Genomic DNA, 14,002 nt, shown 5'->3' with positions numbered 1-14,002 from the left:
TACTTCCTCTAACCTCAGGTAACTGTCAGGTCTCATTTCCTAATTTTATCGACGTGAACAGAGGCTCAGGGACAAGGGAACTTGTTCAGGGCCAGCGGAAGTAGAGCGGGGTCTTGCGGGTCCTCACCACCGGCCCTTTGCGGCCCTTGCAGCACGCTGGGGAGGCCTAACGACTGACACCTGGTTGTCCGCTCACCGGTGCCGCTTAGGGCTGCTGGGGCGGGGCCTAGATAAAGCCCGCCCCTCCCGCCCCCAAGGCACTCCAGGATCCAGATCCAGCCCCCTCCTCCCGCCCCTAGAGGAAACGGAAGTGGTGGTAGGCTCGGGCGGAAGCAGGAAGCGGCGGAGCAGGACGACGCCAGTGGTGGTGCAGCCGACTGTGGGGCCATGGCCGAGAAGTTCGACCACCTGGAGGAGCACCTGGAGAAGTTCGTGGAGAACATCCGGCAGCTCGGTATCATCGTCAGCGACTTCCAGCCCAGCAGCCAGGCCGGCCTCAACCAAAAACTGTAAGTGGCAGCCCGAGTCCGCCGGCGTTTCTCGGGGCCGGCCGGGCGGCGTCCGCTCTGGGAGCCGGAAAGGGGGTCGGGGAGGGGTAACCGGGATCCGAGAGCCGGGAGCGGGGGTCGGGGAGCGAGGGCCGGGCGGAGAGCCTCATCCTCTCTCCCCCTTTCCTCTGGGCCTGGTCCCTCTCGGACTCCTTCCGCTCCAGGCTGTGCTCCAGGGCGGGCCGCAGCTGCCGCCTGTTGCCCGCCCGCCTCCTTCCCGCTTTGCCTTGCTGGGACCTTGAGGGCCCATGCGGAGACGTTATGCCAGACAATACAGTTTCTGTACTGGGGCCACATCCGAGGGAGTCACGCTTCATTATCTAAGCCTCTCCCTGCGCACTTGTGACTCCCAGGGTTTCCTCCTGAACTCTGGGGAATTCAGAGTCTGCCTCTCTCCAGAGGGGAGGCGGGCTTCACTGGGAGTGCTCTGAAGCGGGCCCGGGAAGCCGGGGCTGCTGACACCACCTGCTGCATAGGTTTGAATGTGGAGGAATTGAAGGGAGGGGCGGTGAGAAAGGCCGCAGACCGTTTATTAACTAATATTTTTTGGCAGCAGCGTTGTGCTGGCCATAGCGTTAGGCTCTAGGCTGGACCGAGGCAAACACACAAAGAGAATGCTCTAGAGAAGAGCTCACAGCTTTATAGGGAGGATAGGCTTACAAACATAATTGCAACCCTGTGTTACATACCCAGAACTGTGGGACTAGCCCGGTGATGTAGGAAGGCTCCCCACCAGGGGATCTAAAATTCAACCAGGTAGTGATGGCATTCTTCCCCCCAGACTTGGAGGATGGGTTCTTAAGCTGGAGTCCACTACCCCATGTGTTCTGAAACCCACACACAAAATCACATGCATATCATGGTAATTGTTTTTGAGAGAAGGTTCATATTTTTATTACATTCTCAAGGGGATTGGTTCCTGCCCCCCAGTATTGGCAATTGCTCGTTTATGAAGCAAATCAACAAAGATCTGAGGATATTCTCTAATTCCAAGTCCTTCCTTGGAATTCTGTACGTAACCAAAAAGTTATGAGCTATGTGTAACCCCCGCATGTGGAAGGATCACTTTTGTGGGTGGTGCTCATGGTGTCATGGAGAATTAACCAAATGCCCCCATTTTTGCCTTTTCCCCCAGGAATTTTATCGTGACTGGCTTACAGGATATTGATAAGTGCAGACAGCAACTTCATGATATTACTGTACCTTTAGAAGTTTTTGAGTAAGTACCATTTCTGATATTCATTCAAGTATAATTCTTGTTTAATTGTAGTGTAATGACTGCTTCAGTCATGGGTGTTTTAGTACCTGCTGCTAGGTTGTAGGCACAGCCTAGGTGCTTGGAGATATGCCAGTGAAGAAAATAGGCAAATACATCTGCCCACATGGAGTTTCCTGTTCTGATGGGATTAGCAATTTAAAAACCTCAATATTGTTGAAAAAGAGTTACTTGTGAATAGAGGTATATGAAATATGAAAAACATCATAGACCCTCAAAGTTTTGTTTAGCTAGAAGGACAGCCATATAACTTCCCTTTTTAACTTAAAAAAAGAGAAAAAAAAGGTAGAAAGTCTTAAGTGGGTTTAAGTGGGTTGTATTTTAAAAAAATTACAGCCAGAAACAACCTGAAAAGTAATCTGGTCTAGTATCTCTGATACTGCCCTGGGACTGCTACTTCTGGGAGGTCGATATATATATATACACACTCTGTTGAAAAAAAAGTTTCTTAGGCCAAGTAAGTTTGGGAAGGCTGTTCATGGTTTTCTACAGGAGTTTATAAGTGCCTACCACAGTCATGGCCCAGAGAATGCATCCAGGAAATAAACTTCTTACGTTTTTTTAATCCAAGCTTTATCACACTGGTTTGGTTATCACACCCCTGATTTCACAGGTGAAGGAACTGGTAAATAACTATAGTGGGCTATACACTAGTCAGTGCCAGAGTTAAGACTAAAATCCTGGACTTGTCCTTCCTCATCCAGTACTGTTTTCCTGACAGACAGCCTCTCCCTCCTGGATCTGGCTCCATCTACAAAAGCATGCTAGCCCTTTTTGTGGTATAACTGCATATGTAAACCACCAATTTCCTTGAACAATAAAGGAAGAGCTGTTGTTATTTTACATCCCCAGAAGTTAGAGATACAAGTAACAACAGCTCAGCAGCTGTCCACAAAGATAGGACACTCAGGCTGCAGTTTTCACGGGCTTGGCTCCATCCTCGCCTTTTGGCCATGGTGTCATGTTTTCTCAGTCAGCCCCACTGAGTTCTCTGGCTTCAGGTGGGTGAAGGTCATGTACATGTGTTCCAGCTCTGGATTCTTGGTGATGATGCCGGCTTGTGAAGTGTGGGAAGGTGGAGGCTACTTTGCCTTCCTCATCAGTGCTCTTCTGGTCATGAATGTACAGAATGGGTGTACTGACAGATGCCATTAACTACTTGAGTCATTAAAGAGGGACAAATGAGAGTAAGATGTTGGGGAGAGGTTGCTAAAGGACAGGGGAAGTTGGGGCCTCGGCCTCAGCCACAGCCCCAGCAGGTGGGCAAAAGGGGCAGTGGAGACTCACTTAGGGTATTGGGAATGGGGTGGCCTCTGGGTTCTAATAAGCAGTGATACAAACTGTTATTCATTTTTGCATGAAGTAGAAGGAGTTTCCAGGCTCACAGTGGCCTACACATACTTGGCCAGACACATTGTGTCTGTAACAAAGATAAACATGTAAGTCTGGGCCTTTCTGTCCAGCACTTTCTGACCTCACAGGGTGGTGTGTTGGCAGAAGTGGGGGCCAATCTGAATAATATTGCTGTTGAATGGTTGTTTATTTAGGACACTTGAACCTGTAAGGTTTTTTTTCCTCCAGAAATGGACGGATTTTGTTTAGAATTAACCATAATTCTGCTTCCTTCATTCCATCATTTTAAAAAACATTGCAATACAATGGAATTTCTAGAACTTGTGATTTATTTTTGCTGTCTGCCGTGATTAGAGGCCAGTTTTTATGCTGTTAACAGTAACTTAACAGTGCCTTCGATCTGAAGTGATCCATTTTTTTTAACTGACGCATTAAAATACATAAATCGGGCTTAGTGTGGTAATTTTTGTTTCTTTGTAATGAATAATTCAACTTAATTGAGTGATATGAAGGTCTTCAGGGTACAGAAGTAGGCAGGTGGCCTACAGCTGGTAAAATGTGCATATTTGTCTAGGCAGTATGCTTAGGGAAATCTTTGGGATAATGAATACATTTTGGAGACAAGTGTTGAAAATTTCAAGAAACAGTTTTATACTGTTAAGAAATTATTGGAGAGAATCCCTGTCTCTGTTAAATTCAAGTTACTTAGGTTATTTAATGTAACTGAAAGAGTGGAACAGTTTTTAAAGTAATCTTGGGGTGAGCAGGGCCCGGCTATCCGCTTGCAGCTCTCCCCACTTCTTCCAGCAGCCCAAGGTCCCTCCACAGAGGATCCCCCAGGGGACGGGGACCTGGAGTGTAGGCTGCATCTTGGAGGGCTCTCCCATGTTGCTGGGCCTGAAGCCCTGGCCCACTTTTAGTTCTCTCTTATCAAGAGATTCCTAAACTCGCAGGTTGTGAGGATCAGAAGGTAATGGCCATGAAGCCTTTGGGAGGCATCGATGCTGCACATGTGAAGTGGTGTGGCTGTGGAGCTTGCCAGGTTATTAAGTGATCATTGCTTGATTTTATGAGTTGTTCATGTTATTACAAGTAATATGAGAGAACATCATCTATTCTTGTATAAATGAAGGAATCCTAACGTACCTGGCTCCTGGACACCGTTTCTTCTGAACAGGCCATGTGAAGTTATATACAACTAATTTTTTTTTCCTTAAGAAAACTGATAACTGAGAATAGATATCAGCCAAGAGAGTGTTAATTAGATGTTTCCTGTTTCCAGATATATAGATCAAGGTCGAAACCCACAACTGTACACCAAAGAGTGCCTGGAAAGAGCTCTGGCGAAAAATGAACAAGTTAAAGGGAAGATTGATACAATGAAGGTAAGGCTCCTATAAACAGAAAACGTCAAGACATAAAGCCTTAAAAAGCAAATTTGGCTAATAGACTGTCATTCTTTTCCATACTTGGTAAAACATCACCTATTTTATTACATTACACAATTGAGATTTCTGAATTGTATACCAGGTAGTAAACAAAGTTAAATATCAGTGATGCCTTCTGTTGGGCCTTTTCCTGTAATTGTGGTTCTTTCGTTTGGAGTCTTGAATCCTCATTCTGTTTTTCTTAGCGGGTGCTGGTCTCCAGCTTCTGACTCCAGACTCCTTTATACCATATACCCTGTCACACAGTTCTCCACAGAGAACCTGCTCTGTTTCTTTGCTGTGATGAGGTCTAGGAAAGGTCTGATGAGGCATCTACAACAGGAAATAAGTTGTTTTTTCGTACTTAAATTCACTCAAATGAGGTCCCAATTGGAGCCTGTGTGGTTTGTTTTTTCCTCTAATTGGATGGTGCCATTCCTTTTCTGGTTTCCCATTTCTGTTGGCCTCATACAATGAGCCCTCCTGCCTCTCCACCCCCATTCCTGATTCTGGCCCAGATACATTGTTTCCGTTTCTCTTGTGACCTCTTAGGGTCAGACAGTGTGAGGAGCAAGCAGAGAGACACTCAGGATGACAGTGACAGGCGTCACCTGTGAGGTCGCAGGGCTTCTCAGTGTCCCCCCAGGGTATCTGTACTGATGATAGGCAGCGTGCCTGGAGGTGGCTTTGCTGTAACTGTTAATATGGCTTCATTTCTATTTTGTCAGCTTGGGACTGAGTTGCTGTTGAACTCGGTGTCACCCTTGGAGCATTATACAACGTTAATCAGTAGTGAGTTGTGACTCTTTGGACTCTTGTGGATGAGTTGCATTGTCAAGCAGAAATCTCCTCTATATGGACAGGGTGTGGTCCAAATGTGTTCTGCTTGGTCCCACCACGCTTCTGTGGGTGATGCAGAGGTTTCCTGTTGGAGGTACTGCACGGGGACTGTATGATTTATCTTCAGTTTGCCTCTGTTGTCGCTTGGCGTCATTCTGTCTGAGACCTGTGAATGTCACTGTGCCATTCCATGGCCTGCCTTTGCGCAGTGTGTGTTTATTATCCTGTTGGAGTGCAGTCACTTTAGAGAGTGTATTCTTGCCTGTGTAAGTATTATATCTTTGTTTATATCCACACAGCTTCTTCTTAGTGTAGCTTATAAGAAAGATTTTGAGGTGCTGATAGGTACTTAATTGCCTTTAAGACTGGTGTACAACGAATGTTAAGTGGATAAATAGGGTCAGGAAGCCATGGCATTTGGTGTAGACAGGTTTCCAGGTCCTCTGAAAGCTTTGATTGAGCTGTTTGCATACAGTGTGTGTGATGTGGTTCGAATCATTAATTACTTAATTAAGTATTATTTGAAGATTCCTGTTACGTGTGCTGTGTGCAAAAATCATTTCCACCTGTGTGGCTGGCTCCCTATAGGATGGCCTGTTTTCACTTAGAAGCAGGAGGGAAGAAGTTGTATTTGAAGGTGAATTTCTCTTTCAGGTAGTTCTTAATGTACCTGTAACATAGTTCTAAGTGTTATTTGCAGCTGGTTCACCAAGTATTGCATCCGTGGGCAATGAGCAGGCAGCATTGGAACATGGGTTTGCGTGAGGGCAAAGCAGATTCTGTTCCTTCAGAGGCTATAGGGGTGGGGGTAGTCTTTAACTTGGGTGATGGGTTACAAACAAAGCTGTTTTGACAGTGTACATTTTTCTTCTTAGAAATTTAAAAGCCTGTTGATTCAAGAGCTTTCTAAAGTTTTTCCAGAAGACATGGCTAAATACCGAAGCATCCGAGGAGAGGACCACCCCCCGTCGTAACTTCATCCTTCCTCTTTGAACATCTAGTGCTGTGTAAGTCACCATGACCTTCAGGCAGCTTGTGACTGAGCGGCCTCAGAGACAGGAGGCCTAGAGGGCTTTGTAGAGCTGTGCTGCCAGCGGCCCCCTCTTTGCAGAGGGCTGGTGAGCGCACATTTTTGAGTGTGATGCATTTGATCCTGTATGGCAGAATTATCTCGGAAATATTAAATATGGTAGGTAAAGTAAAGGGTTTAAAAATATTACCTAAGACTTTTCTGTTTGTGTACTTTTTCATTTTATTATAATGTCAAAGAAAGCTAAAAAAAATTAAAGAAAAGGTTTAATATGAGAAGTACTGGAATTGGTTTTGTATTTTATATTTTCAAGTATAGTGCATAAAGAACGTGTTCAATGTGACTGTTTACGTGGATTCAATTAGATATAAGCATATAATAAAGTCATTTAAGTACTTACATGACTTACTCCATGTTATTTGTAACATTTTTACAGTGTAGTGCAGTGCATCTTGTAAACAGTCAGTTATTACTTCCCTAAAGTGTGAATAATATTCATAAAATTTGTTCTTCTGGAAGTGGATCATGGGATTTACGCTTGTTCAGGGTTGCCATACTAATTTTCTATTGCCCTCAAGCTCTGAAATAACGAGGTATTAGTTTCAAAGGCAAATATTCATCTATGGGGAACATCAGTAATGTCCCTGGGTAGTTTATTGCATTATTATCAAATAAAAAATATGTGAATGGCTTGTTGAAGTATTATTGTAGTTAGTGACGACCCAGATGCTGACTACTGCTGTTGTCACATGGTAACCCTGAACAACCAGATAGCCTGCTCTGTTTCTTGCCACTCACCTGGACAGAAATAACCTTTCCGTCCAAGTGACAGAGGTACCATTGATCCAAGAAAGAGCATACAATGCTTGATTCTTTAAAGACCCAGCGATGTTAGGTGGCAGCTGTTCTTTTTAAGAATGCCACAAACCCTAGAAGCTACATAGGAAAAAATGAATACATTTGGCTATATAAATGTTAAAAAATACCCCAAACTAACATGAAGTTACAAAAACACAATATAAACCTCAAAGACAAAAAGCTAAGCAAAAATATGGCTATGTATGACAAAGGGCTAAATATTGTATATAAAGCTCTTACACTAATAAGAAAAAGAAGATACATTATGGAAGAATAGGCAGATGTTCATTATTACATTGTTTATAATAGGAAAAAAAGGGAAAGGAAAAGCAGTAAGTTGAATGCCCATAAACAGTAGCTAGATTAAATTATGGTTTATCCATTTGATGGAGTACTACACAGTGATTAAAAAGAATGAAAGAATAAAGAATATATGCAATGATAAGGAGAAATTGCCAATACCCTATCTAATAAAAGTAGTATGCAAATTAACCATCACCCTGCTACACCCACAAGCCACGTCCACCAGCCAATCAGGAGCGAATATGCAAATAAACCCAAATAAGATGGGTACAGCCACAGAGAGCAGGAGGGAGGCTTGGGTTTCCCCAGCAATGGAGGAAGCCAAGCTTTCCGCCTGCCCTTGCTGGTCTAGGCCTCCACTCAAGGCTACAAAGTTTCAATGATAGAAGATACATAAACCCAAACAGAAATGGCAGCAGCCATGGAGCTGGAAAGAGCAGGAGGCTAGGGTTGCCCCCGGCGATGGAGGAAGCCAAGCTTTCCACACACCCTGGCTGGCCCAGGCCTTGCTTAAGGCTACAAAGTTTCAATTATAGAAGATACATAAATCCCAATAGAAATGGCTCCCACCACGAGCAAGCAGAAGGCTTGGCTCCGCTCCAGGCTACAAAGTTTCAATTGTAGAAGATAAATAAATCCCAGATACCAGGGCCTCTGCTTGGGTCGCCAGGGGGTGTGGCCGGCCTGCAAACCACCACAGGCCCCTCGCCTAGGCCGCCCCATGCCCCAAGGGAACCCCCCAAGGGAACCCCCACCCTGATCCAGAACACCCTTCAGGGCAAACCAGCTGGGCCCCAACCGTGCACCAGGCCTCTATCCTATCTAATAAAAGAGTAATATGCAGATTGACCATCACTCCAACACACAAGATGGCTGCCCCCATGTGGTCAAAGATCCTGCCCCCATGTGGACACAAGATGGCCACCACAAGATGGCCAGCAAGGGAGGGCAGTTGGGAGGGACCAGGCCTGCAAGGGAGGGCAGTTGGTGATCAAGCCTGCAGGGGAGGGCAGTTAGGGGTGACCAAGCCAGCAGAGGAGGGAAGTTGGGGGCAACCAGGCCTGCAGGGAAAGGCAGTTGGGAGGGACCCAGGCCTGCAGGGGAGAGCAGTTGGGGGGGACAAGGCCTGCAGGGGAGGGCAGTTAGGGGTGACCAGGCCTGCAGGGGAGGGCAGTTAGGGGCAAACAAGCTGGCAGGGGAGCAGTTAGGCATTAATCAGGCTGGCTGGGGAGTGGTTAGGGGGTGATCAGGCTGGCAGGCAGAAGCGGTTAGGGACAATCTGGAAGGCAGGCAGGAAGCAGTTGGGAGCCAGCAGTCCTGGATTGTGAGAAGGATGTCCGACTGCCCGTTTAGGCCCGATCCCACTGGGATCGGGCCTAAACGGGCAGTTGGACATCCCTTGAGGGGTCCCAGATTGGAGAGGGTGCAGGCTGGGCTGAGGGACACACATCCCCGTGCACGAATTTCGTGCACCGGGCCTCTAGTATATTATTAAAAAACAAGTTTGTTCAACAAGCATTAATTAAGAGTCTACCTATGGTAATCTAAGCTATATGCAAATTGGAGTGAGTGTTTCTCCAAAGTGATCTGCCTACTGGTGGGACCACTGGGGAGCTTATTAAAAATGCTGATTCTAGGCCCCACTCCTCCAGGGCTGCTGCACTCAAGTGAGTCCTTTCCTCCCTTGACTTCTAATCAACACACTCCACCTATGAATTCAGTGTTGGGTTTCTCAGTGGTTCTCTTTCATTGTACACCTTCTCCCTGGGCAAGCTCATCCATCTCATGGCTCCAGTTAGACTCCGTGCCAAGATCCTCAGGTTTGTATACATCCCTGCTAAGGGAGTCCTACACATCCTTAACCCGACTTTCTGTTCTCCATTTGGCTGTCCTCCGGGTGCTTCCAGCTCAGTGTCCCTAAAGCTGGACTCAACATCTTTCCCATCCAAACATCTCCTTAGTGTCTCCCCCTCAGAAGTTGCCCTGCCTTGTGTCCAGGACCATCATTCTTGCCTCCTTTTTCTCCCTCACCACTTCTGCCTTTGTATGGAGGCGTCTCTAAGTCTCCTAAATGCCCCATTTCCTTGCTATTTTTACTTCCCTGATGCTAGTCTTTGGTTCTCCCAACACAGCACTTCCCTTCCTTCATGCTTTATCTCCCTACCTGGCTACTTCACTCATATTTCAGGTTGCAGTGTAAAAGCACCTTCATTAGTTCACCTTCTCTGAGACCTCAGAGCAGAGCTGGTCTATTTGTTAATCTTTCCTTTGACACTCGGTATCAAAGGCACTGAGAGTTACAGCAGAAACTGTAATCTCCCTAAGAGCCTGGATCATGCCAGCCTTACTCGTTCCTTTGCTCTAGGACAAACGTGTCAAACTCAAAGGCTAACATGGGCCAAATAAACAAGGTTTAAGTTTATGTGGGCCGCAAAAAAAAGCTTCAATTTTCATAGAAATGTAGGTTTATTTCAATAGAGACATGCGGAATACAAAGGGCTAAAATAAATGAGTAATCGTTAACATAAAATAGTAGAACATTATAATAAAAATATTTTTTCTTGAACATTAACTTAGCAGACACTGAATAACTGCACAAATTAATAAGCGTAATGCAAATAAACCTATTTTTCTTGTTCTCTGAAAGCAAAATATTTCCTGTCGCACACGCCAAACAAGTCAGTCCAAGATTAATGACATGGCGATTGGCTGCTAAAATATTCCCTGCTAGTATTAGTGGAGAGAAATGGTGTGCCTGCTTGTAAGGCACGTAAGGGAAATTAATGCAACATGATTATAGTAATCAGTCATTAGTTAACATTGTAGTTCGTTATTAATAACTAGAGGCCCTGTGCATGAAATTTGTGTACTCAGGCAGGTCCCTCAGCCCAGCCTGCTCCCTCTTGCAGTCTGGGAGCCCTCGGGGGATGTCCCGACTGTCGGCAGTTGGACATCCTTAGCGCTGCTGCAGAGGTGGGAGAAGCTCCTGCCACTGCCACTGCATGTGCCAGCTGTGAGCCCAGCTTCTGGCTGAGCAGTACTCCCCTTGTGGGAGCCCACTGACCACCAGAGGGCAGCTTCTGTGTTGCACGTCTGCCCCCTGTGGTCAGTGTGTGTCATAGTGACTGGTTATTCCGCCATTCGGTTGATTTGCATATTAGCCTTTCGTTATATAGGATTATGTGTAACGGGATATTGTAAAAATTAAGTTACGAAATTTTTATTAAAACGTTTCTTACATACTGTTATATTGGCTGGGCTGCAAAAATATTCATTGTGGGCCGCGGGTTTGACATGCTTGCTCTAGGATTTACAATGTGCCTGATACAAACAAGTCTAGGTATTTGGGGAATCATGCATGGATCCAGCAGTGGCCAAGTGAAACTGCACAAAGCAATTGTGTGACAGAACGGAAGTGAAGTGTCACAATTGCATTGGACCCTAGAGAGGACTGTTCTAGTCCCACAGGAGGAAAGTTCTGGGTGTTGCCCAGACCATATATCTACACTCTATGACATAACAGGGGGCAGAGCTCATGATATGAAGAAAATGGCCAGACTCCATCAAAAGCAGTTCTGGTTGGCTGGCTGAGGACTCTGTAACTGAAACTTTGAATGGAGATGGTTGTGAAATGGTCCTCCCGGATCACCCTGTGTGTTTCTGCACAGAAAAAAAAATACCTGGTTCAAATGGCTTCACATTCTCATTCACTCCCTTCATCCTGGCCCATTTAGGATCTGTTGAGGGCAGGTGCTTAGCAGGGACTTCTGGTCCATTAACTTTGCCTTTGCCCAGCTGAGCTGATGTCTCTGGATCAGCGATGTGGGGCCTTCTCATGTTTGCCTCTTTCCTTTTTTGGGACCCTCACACAGCCTTTGGCCAAATTTGGGTTGTTGACAAAAAGATCCAGATATGTGATAGCTATTCCTATTGTTATAGAAAGAACATTGCTTGTCTTAAAGGGTACAGCCATATGTTTATATGACTCTAAAATGACTTCGTATCCAATTTATTATAGTTTCTAAGAATCTATTGTAATACCATTTTGGTCCAGGGCTATACTAAATACAAATAACTTTATTACATAATATTCGTTATCATTGAATTGTTGCACCCCAACTTTAGATTTCATTGATTTTTTTTTAACATAAAAATTTTAATGCATGTACTTATATTTCTTAGGTAAAAATGAAAATAATACAAATAGTTTTGTATTAAGGTGAAGGTGAAATCACTATAACAAGGAGACCAAAAATAAAGATAAAATAGAAGATTGTTTCTCTTACTTGCAGCCTGACTGGTCTCGGTTGGCAGATCAGCTGTATTAAACAAGAACATTGGCTGCCTTCTGGGAGCTGCCCTATGGAGAGGCCCACATGGCAAGAGACAGGTGCCTCTGGCCCAGAGCCCAGCCACTGCCCACAGTACACATCTGTGCCCCTTTTCCCAGTGGACACAGGCCATACCTTCAGAGTTTAAGACAGAGGACTTGTAAAAACACTAATCTAGTGAGTGTCCATGAGAAGACAGCACCATTTGTCTTCTTCCTTGTCCCATATGATTCTTTTTTGCTTTTTGAAAGGAAGAAACGGAATTATACAAAAAGAAGAAAAATACACAGGCCTTCTGGCTCGGTGATAAGGAAGAAATGTGGGTGACAGTGAAAGTTATAAAGCTGAGAAAGCAGGAATCTTTGCGGACGGCCTTGGCACGCACACACTTCAGTAAATCTTCATTATTGCAAATGTGCTGATGGTGGGACTGGCTTTCATGCAGCAGGAAAACCCAGCAGTGCGGGAAAGGTGTGTGCTGCCCAGGCAGCTCTGACACAGGTAATAGCCTCTGTGGGAACTTCGGGAGCTCTGGGACCGAGGTTCACGGAGGGGATCCGGGGCCCATGTGGGGCAGTGCTGGGTGATGCTCTTGTGGATGCTCCAGGAGAGGATAGCTGACACATGCAGTGACCCCACACTGCACATCCTCATCCTTGTTTGATGTGAGCCTACCGAGGGGATGTTTGTATCTTTCTGTTGAGCTGGTGAGTACAGACTCCCTCCAGTAGCACATCATCCAGAGGCTCTCACTAAGCATTTCTGTGAGTACCATTTTAAAAACAAACATTGAAAATGGCTTGCTTCATTTGATAAATACACTGTGAACACAAAGATATGCGATGCACACATCCATTTAGTTTTAAAGTACCTCGGAGATACAGGAGCAGGCCAGTGCTGATTCGTGGCCATCGTTGGCTATAGTTACTTATATTACCCAGAGCCCGTGCTTCAGGTCCATGTTCCCACATGTGCAGATGTTATGGCGTCCAAACAGACAGACACCCATGTGTATTCTCTACCGTGCTTGGAACGTTTTAGCTCTCACTCAATAAGCCAGGAAATAGTGACCAGTCAATAGGAGTCACTTCCTTTGATTAATTCTCTCTTAATTCTACTGAGTCCCGTTGCTAGTCTTGGTTCCCAGAGCAGCTGTTTGGTTTTCTTGGCTGCTCACACATTGGCCCAGCGGGACACTTAGCACCGGTTGGAGGAGGGTGAGGAGGAAGATGGAGATACTGTGATGTACCCATGCTGGGCAACGACATGCTTGGTAAGACAGTGCTCAGGCCTTTGGTTATTTCCTTCTAAACTTTTCCTGCCAAGACATGGAATCAGACAGATTGGCCGCTCCTGCGAAGTGGGCACAGACAAGTGTGGTCACAGGAGCAGTCTTTTTTTTTATTTTTTATCATTTTTATGGCAGAGCCATTAGGATAATGAGAGCTGAAGGGAGGCCAGGATTGCTCTGCAGCTGAACACACACAGGCTGCAAGAACAAGGGATGCGCTGATGGAATATTTATTTCTGACTTTATTTATAGCATCGTCTGGTGCAGAATCTGAAATCAGCAAAGCAGCAGATAGGTGGGACCGCCCTCACATGGTGCTCAGGCTGTCAGACTTGTCCCTTTGTTTTCTTTCATGTCCCAGTCCACGTCCAGTTCTGCACTTTATCAGTTTACCTGAGCTCCTTGGGGTTCTGTGATTGAGTTACATTTCACAAGGCCTTTTACTGCCCAGTAATTAGGGGACTCATGTGGGAGACAAACAGGATTGCTGGAATCTTGCTTTCAGCGGGGCTTTTCTGACATTTTATTTTTGTGAGTCCCCATCGGACTAGGATTTTTCACAATGGTTCAGAAACATTTATTTTTGTTTTCAGTAATTTTGAAGTTTCAAAGGCTTTTAGGAGTGAGCAATCTTATATAACATCAATAATACTTTAAAAGTTATTTATTTAATGATATTTTAAAAATATATTTTGATTTTTAGAGAGAGAGGAAAGGAGAGGGAGGGAGAGAAAAACATTGATGT

General features: G+C 45.2%; 1 protein-coding gene across 4 annotated transcripts in view; it reads left to right on the top strand.

The window, feature by feature from the left end:
- The first annotated feature begins 303 nt into the window (after positions 1–303).
- Positions 304–14,002, top strand: part of MED10 (mediator complex subunit 10) — a 29,089-nt gene continuing 15,390 nt past the window's right edge. For 2 of the 4 annotated variants that reach the window (XM_080678581.1, XM_080678582.1), the window contains exons 1-5: positions 325–509; positions 1,684–1,767; positions 4,460–4,562; positions 6,320–6,451; positions 12,222–12,467. In XM_080678581.1, the coding sequence (XP_080534707.1) occupies positions 388–509; positions 1,684–1,767; positions 4,460–4,562; positions 6,320–6,418 (408 nt within the window). In that variant the 5' untranslated portion in view covers positions 325–387 and the 3' untranslated portion in view covers positions 6,419–6,451; positions 12,222–12,467. Of the gene's footprint in view, positions 510–1,683; positions 1,768–4,459; positions 4,563–6,319; positions 6,874–12,217; positions 12,468–14,002 lie in introns of those variants that run through there. The other 2 variants (XM_080678580.1, XM_080678579.1) reach the window with 2 other exon arrangements.

This window comes from Plecotus auritus (genome assembly GCF_963455305.1).
Source record: "Plecotus auritus genome assembly, chromosome: 7".
NCBI lineage: Eukaryota > Metazoa > Chordata > Mammalia > Chiroptera > Vespertilionidae > Plecotus > Plecotus auritus.
The sequence above is the reverse complement of the archived record's forward strand: the minus strand, read 5'-3'. Positions and strand labels throughout refer to the sequence as shown.